General features: G+C 42.9%; 1 protein-coding gene across 1 annotated transcript; it reads left to right on the forward strand.

Moving 5' to 3' along the window:
- The first annotated feature begins 534 nt into the window (after window positions 1-534).
- HDS (4-hydroxy-3-methylbut-2-enyl diphosphate synthase) lies at window positions 535-6,141 on the forward strand. The gene is made up of 19 exons (XM_086513065.1): window positions 535-930; window positions 1,104-1,261; window positions 2,140-2,246; window positions 2,375-2,475; window positions 2,548-2,624; window positions 2,759-2,878; window positions 2,956-3,186; window positions 3,267-3,383; window positions 3,466-3,540; window positions 3,638-3,715; window positions 3,797-3,856; window positions 3,949-4,011; window positions 4,235-4,379; window positions 4,460-4,598; window positions 4,677-4,754; window positions 5,156-5,315; window positions 5,397-5,495; window positions 5,574-5,678; window positions 5,785-6,141. Exons 1-19 carry the CDS (start codon window positions 723-725, stop codon window positions 5,887-5,889), a joined length of 2,226 nt encoding a protein of 741 aa, XP_086369191.1. The 5' UTR covers window positions 535-722; the 3' UTR covers window positions 5,890-6,141.
- Window positions 6,142-7,213: the final 1,072 nt, after the last annotated feature.

Below are 7,213 nucleotides of genomic sequence, written 5' to 3' on the forward strand. Positions count from 1 at the left end.
CCCATGAGCAACCCAGTCACATTGGATTGGTGGGTGCACGAGCCCCCTACCTAAGGACTAATGAAAAGCATCGCCCATAAGCAACCCAATCATAGTAGGACTTTTTTACCTGCCTTCCATGTTCAAATGGCATGACGAGTCGGTGGAACCCTCTACACCAAATGTGTTTTGATCTATTTACTCCTACCATTAGGTGAAACCGCGACCATTTCTAGATGGGAAAAGATTCTTGTGCATGGCTTTGAGCAATTTGAACACTACCTAAAGATCAAGCTATGCACATAGATTGCAAAGGGGTGGACTACAACAACATAATTGCGAGCTCATTTTAGCAACATCTAGTTGATTGATGGTTTGTATTTCTTCAGTTGAGTTTCTCTCAAACAGCTTTGGAAAATCACCCTTCATAGGCTGGGAGTCTGTCTTGAACCAAAGCTCTAATTTCAACCCTTTAAAAAAGCCTGGGCGTGGCTGTGGAAGATAAAGCGCATATTGCAATGCGAGATACCGTATTCATTTGTTGCACACAAACGTCCAGTTGTGCGTGAGCGAAGCCTTCTTACAAGCGTCTCTCCCTGCGTCTCTCCCTGCCATTGTGTGTGTGTGTGAGAGAGAGAGAGACCCATGAGATCTGCAAAACCATCCTAATTGCTATCCGCACCGGCAAGATTAACCTTGGAGCTTGCCATTTCCATCGCCAAGTCGCTCCTTTTCCTACTCACATGGCTTCCTCTGTGGCAAACTCCTTTTCTGGCCTGAAACGGGCAGATGATGCTGTTTATACTGGATCAAAGCCCTGCAAATTCACCCAATGGGCAGCAGAATCATCTTCAAGGCGTAGCAGTAAGCAGAGAGTGCGCCTCGCAGGCGCTCGAAGCCAGGGTGCTGATGTTGCTGAATTGCAAACATCATCCTCGGGCCCTCTTCTAGGTCTGTGACTCCTTTTTAACTCTTCCAATGGGAAATACATGGCTTAGAATTGGAGAAGGTGTGAGAGATTGCATTTGTAGGCATGTCATGGTATTCTCGTGTTGTGTCTGGGCATGTCTGTGATGAAATTTACAGCTCTAATTGAGCTGGACTTATGATTTTACCCTTTGTAGTTCCTAGGCAGAGGTATTGTGAGGCAGCACACAAAACGATACGCAGGAAGACAAGAACTGTATCGGTGGGTGGTGTTACGATTGGAAGCGAGCATCCAATTCGTGTGCAAACCATGACAACGACTGACACAACCAATGTACAGGCTTCTGTGGAACAGGTACACTAAGACGGGTCTTTAATCCCTTTGCACACGCACGTGCACGCACGCGCACACCCCCCCCCATGCACACACATACGCATGCACAACCAGATGTTCTACATTCCCATGTTCCCTCTTCTAGTAGTACATCAGATCGTGAGATCGTGGACACATGAGCTCTTATGAGTCTGCATGCATGATCTTGTGCATAATAGCATTCGCATTAATGTCTTTTGTGGGATCATGCCTGCATTCAAATGCAGAGGCTGCCTGATTTTTTTGTGAGTTTGACATGCACATTTGAACACTGCCCGTCATAAAAAATGCCAAGGGACAGCATTTATCCATCCCGTTAAGAACGGACAAAATCAATGCTGTAAATCGCTTTACTTCCTTGGGTTGCATAGACGTCCACAATCTAGCAACTGTATACCTTACTGAGTGCTAGAATCGTGCATTGTTTGATTTGCTCACAATGGAAGCCCCTTGTCCTGAAAAGGTGGGACAGAGAACAAATTGTGGCTCTGGAATGTAGAAGTGTTTGCCCCTTCCCTGCCCTGGACCCTTATCCTCCTTACCAGTTCCAACACTCAAAACATCTCGATTTTTGAAGGGTTCTTGCATGGGAGCTCGCCAGTTTACTGGTATGGTTAGCACTTAGACATGAGGTGTCAACTTGGTGGATTTTCTTGGTTTTGATGCTTTGATTGATATGTCTACGAAAATATCCGGTGCAATTCTTTTAGACTGTGTTCTCCTGGCAACTTTTGACCCTTGTTCATGGTATTTCCCTGTGTTATTGAAATTTTGAAGCCCAGATATGTCATGGGCTACATTTTTCTACAGTCTTATGTGGATCTGCAGTCCTCATTTTTGTGTTATCCTTCCTTATACAGGTCATGCGCATAGCCGACAAAGGTGCTGATCTCGTCCGAATTACTGTCCAAGGCAAACGAGAGGCTGATGCTTGCTTTGACATAAAGAATACTCTGGTGCAGAAAGGGTAAATCTCAATTTGATGTCTGTACTGCCGCCTAAAAGTTTGATTTAGACCATAGCTTTTGTTAACTCTGGATCTATGTACCTTATGTCTTGTGGATTTATGTTTCTCTTGGTCAATTTTTGTATCAGGTATCCCATTCCTTTAGTTGCTGATATCCATTTTGCTCCTTCTGTGGCTTTGCGGGTTGCTGAATGTTTCGATAAAATCCGTATTAACCCAGGCAACTTTGGTATGCGAAACCCTGAGATGTTTAGAGATATGTTCATGGGCAGCTTGTATGACTCTTTTTTGCTGATTACAGCGGATCGCCGGGCCAAGTTTGAGACACTGGAATTCACAGAGGATGATTATGAAAAGGAACTTGAGCACATTGAAGAGGTCTTCATACTATTTGAGATGCGCACTTGCATGAAAGTTGTCATTTTTTGAATTCTTTTAAGGAGCGAATTTGATAAACATTATACATTTAAACTCAATAGTGTGTGGTTAAGCGAACTACCTTACATCTTTAGGTCTTCACACCTCTGGTTGAGAAATGCAAGAAGTATGGTCGGGCGATGCGGATTGGAACAAACCATGGCAGTCTGTCAGATCGTATTATGAGCTACTATGGAGATTCTCCCCGGGGAATGGTCAGTTTCAAAGATGTGTTTCACAATTAAGTCAAGGTCTGTTAAAGCTTAAAATCATGGGTGATCATTTTTGTCAGGTGGAATCTGCATTCGAATTTGCTCGTATATGCAGAAAGTTGGACTTTCACAACTTTGTGTTTTCAATGAAAGCGAGTAATCCTGTTGTAATGGTCCAAGCCTACCGTTTGCTAGTTGCAGAGATGAACGTTCTAGGCTGGGATTACCCTTTGCACTTGGGAGTTACTGAGGCAGGCGAAGGAGAAGATGGAAGAATGAAATCTGCAATTGGAATTGGTGCCCTCTTGCAGGTCAATTCTCACTTTAACCTACAATGCAAGTGAAAATTTGTTTACGAAATAAGATGGTCAAGTGGTACTGGTGTTTCCAGGATGGGCTTGGTGACACTATCCGTGTTTCACTTACCGAAGAACCTGAGTATGAAATTGATCCTTGCACTAGACTTGCGAGACTTGGCATGGAAGCTAGTAGGCTTCAGCGAGGCGTGGTGAGTACTGGCTGCCTGCAAGGGATTTGTTTGTGGGATTTTTATGGTGGGCCTGGATCATGAATGTTTTGGTTCATTGCAGGAACCTTTTGAGGAAAAGCATCGTCATTACTTCGATTTTCAAAGACGCACAGGACAACTTCCCTTGCAAAAGGAGGTGTGTTGTGTGAGCAATCATGTGCACGCTTCCATTTAAGACTGTTTGATTGACACACATGAATGATAAAGAGTTTGGATGAGCTCCTCTCTTTCAGGGAGAAGAAGTTGATTATAGAGGAGTGCTACATCGCGATGGCTCGGTCCTCATGTCTGTTTCTCTCCAGCAGTTGAAGGTATGCTTTTATTATATTTCTTAGAACTGAAGCTCGCTTTAGCAGTACAAGAGCTTGACAGTTATTTGCTTGATATGTTAGAACCCAGAATTGCTGTACAAGTCTATGGCTACCAAGTTGATTGTTGGTATGCCATTCAAGGTACAAACTGTCTGAAGGCCATTGATTAGATCCATAGATCCATGAAGTTTCATTTTACGGTCCTGGGTATTAAAAGGAGTCCTTTTCTGTAGGACCTGGCAACAGTGGACACCATATTGCTGAGGGAATTGCCTCCTGTTGAAGACAAACAAGCGGTCTCTCTCTCTCTCTCTCTCTCTCTCTCTCTCTCTCTCTCTCTCTCTCTCTCTCTCTCTCTCTCTCCTTCTGCTTCTTCTTCTCTCGCTCTCTCAATTGATGACGGTTTATGCAAAGTATGTGCAGATAGGGAGAGGAGCGGGGCGGGGGGGAAGTGGGAGCTTTTATTTTCTGTATTGTCAATTTTTGTGTTCTTAATTGTTCAAATTTGTGCATATGTAGAGGCTGGCGATCAAAAGGCTCATAGATGTAAGCATTGGAGTTTTAACGCCTCTGTCGGAACAGTTGACCAAACCATTGCCTAATGCAATGGTTTTGGCTACATTGGAGGAGTTTTCATCTGGTGCTCACAAGCTTTTGCCTGCAGGTATGCTGTCATAGTCATTTTTTTAACGTCATATGAAACTTTTGCTTAAAGGCATCTATTATCGAGAGATTTTGGCTTAGGAACTCGACTTGCCATAACACTGCGAGGGGACGAGCCTTATGAAGAATTGGCTGCACTGAAGAATGCAGATGCCACCATGCTTCTTTTAAATTTACCTAGACATGATGAGAAAGTTAGCCGTGTGCATGCTTCTCGCAGGTGATCCAGCGTTATCTGTCCCTTGTAGGTGCTTGAATGATTCTTTGGTTAAAAGGAATCACATATTTCTTATGGCAGGTTGTTTGAGTATTTGCAAGAAAATGATTTAAATTTCCCAGTTATCCACCACTTGCAGTATCCTTCTGGCACTGACAGGTATTTACCCGGCGAGTCAATATCAAAATATCGATAATGTTTTGTTTGTTACAGAATTTAATCTTTTTACTTTTTTTCTTTATTTTTGTTCCATCTAAACATGTGAGTTTTTTTAAATTTTAGCCATTTGCTTGTCTGTAAGTTTAGGCTCTTGTGACCCTGAAAATGTTTTTCATGTGGGTCTTATTTGCTCCTCTTTTTGTAATTTTTCTTTTCCTTTTCATGCGTTCTACTTCATCTGAAACAACATTTGAACAACTTGGTTTCTTTTGGCCTTAGATACTTTGAAAGAACTAGATTTGTCTTTATTACATTTAACCACAAGTTTTCTCAGAACGTAATGTACTTAAATTTTTGTTTATATTCTTGCAGTAAACTGACTTTATCTACTATTTTCACAGAGATGATTTGGTAATCAGCGCCGGCAGCGAAGCGGGTGCCCTGCTTGTTGACGGGTTGGGTGATGGAGTGTTTCTGGAAGCTCCTGATCATGACTTTGATTTTCTAAGAACCACTGCTTTTGGCATGCTGCAGGGTTGTCGCATGCGCAACACAAAGACTGTATGTTCCATCTATTGGAAAGCCCCGAGGTTGGATGTTTATTCTTCAACCCTTTATAATTATTTGCCATTTTGTTATCAGGAATATGTATCATGCCCATCTTGTGGACGGACCCTCTTCGATTTGCAAGAAATAAGTGCAGAAATTAGAGACAAGACGTCACATTTACCGGGTGTTTCGGTGAGATATAATGCGAGCTTGGTCATTCGCTCAATCAGTGCCCCTCTACAATCTAATCGCTGATAAATTTGGATGCAGATTGCGATCATGGGTTGCATAGTCAATGGACCTGGAGAGATGGCAGATGCGGATTTCGGTTATGTTGGTGGGGCACCCGGGAAAATTGACCTCTATGTTGGAAAGGTAACCTTGTTTTATTTTCAACCAATTAGCTTGTTTTTGAGATCAGTGACTCTGGATGGGGCCTTGTAATAGCCTACTCCTTACTTGTGTTGATTGAGTTTTGTAGACGGTAGTCAAGCGGGGCATTGCAATGGAGACAGCTACAGGGGCATTGATTCAGCTCATTAAGGACAATGGTCGATGGGTAGATCCTCCAAAGGAAGAAGAGTGAGGGAACATATCAGAGTCCGTATAACAAAGTATCTCTAAAGAAATGCAGTTTCTAACTCCAAAAAGCAGTTACTTTAGTTTGGATGTTCGGTGCTGGCGATCGAACGAATGAAGTGTATCGGTAGCCCCTCATCAAAGTTGAATTACCCTCTTTAGCAGCCTTCTATGTAGACTATCAAATGATAACTTCCGGCGCTCCTGTACACAGATTTATCTCTGGATATTCCAGATGTTACACGGGACCATTTCGCCATTTGTGTACTCATACGGAATGTCTCACCTCCTGTATTGTATTGTGCCAGTGTTGACCGTCTCTTAGCAACCTTCCTTACATTCAAAAGTTACTCCAAAAATTGCTTCTGAAACAATGCTTTCAGGTTCAATTAACTCCATCGTTATCTTGCTTTCAAGAAATAGAATGCAATCTTGGTCATTCGTGCAATCGGTGCCCCTCTTTGTATAGATGGTTTTGATATAATACCGTAGCCAGGACATCCTGGCTATGCTTGATACTGAAGTTAACCTAATGTTTACTTGCAAGTGTACTTACGATTCTTGTCACAAATTTTCTAACATTCCTGAAGTGTTCAGCAGTCTTGAGATGTTCTTTGCTCTCTCCTTCACTATGGTTAGAAGAAGTGGCGGGCTTGGTTGACCAGGGTTACACGGGTGATTTGTATTGGGTGATAGTGCTTTCTGATACAGTGGCATCCTTGTTGCTTATTTGCCTGGCATTGTTACCAAGGAATTCATACCGATGTACATTTTTTAATACAAAGGACTGTTTGGCAATAGAGTTAAGTCGCGGAGAGACTGAAAACATCCATACATGTCCATGCAACCATTCTCTCATGGCATTTTAAGCTGTTTTCCAGGGTTTGAGCAGCACAAGGCTTAGGATTTGTATGAAGCAAATTCATTTATGTCTTGCCTTACCCTACCTTGCATATTAGCATACATGCTGCCCAAGGTTTGCTTAAAACCCGAGCTCTTTATAGCCAAAAAGCTTGTGCGCTGATCTAGAGAGAGGCGTCTGTTGAATCCCTCGGGTCAGGGACACGGGGACCAATGGTGGGAACTTGAACCCATACCTGGTCATTCTGACTCACATGCTCTATCACATAGCCCCGTGTACATGTTTTTTTCTGGAGTTGTGTCCCTCGTGTGTGGGTGCAATTCGTTTGGAACAGTATCTGGCTTTATCTTTGATCGAGTTCAGCTGCCTAACATATCCAAGCCTTTGATTGTGTAAAGAGTCCTCTCCTATTTCTGCACCATGCATGTCTTGGTCCTTCTCTCGAGGAGAGGGGGAGCTTACTTGAAGG

The sequence above is a fragment of the Adiantum capillus-veneris genome, chromosome 5 (assembly GCF_014529385.1).
Source record: "Adiantum capillus-veneris isolate H3 chromosome 5, ASM1452938v2, whole genome shotgun sequence".
In the NCBI taxonomy this organism is placed as follows: domain Eukaryota; kingdom Viridiplantae; phylum Streptophyta; class Polypodiopsida; order Polypodiales; family Pteridaceae; genus Adiantum; species Adiantum capillus-veneris.

Bases quoted from the DNA above. Each gene is read 5' to 3' on its own strand.
- HDS (XM_086513065.1), top strand. From the start codon at position 723: ATGGCTTCCTCTGTGGCAAACTCCTTTTCTGGCCTGAAACGGGCAGAT. The intron at 4,755-5,155 runs GTATTTACCCGG...CTATTTTCACAG, and splicing joins TATCCTTCTGGCACTGACAG to AGATGATTTGGTAATCAGCG. The intron at 5,316-5,396 runs GTATGTTCCATC...TTTTGTTATCAG, and splicing joins GCATGCGCAACACAAAGACT to GAATATGTATCATGCCCATC.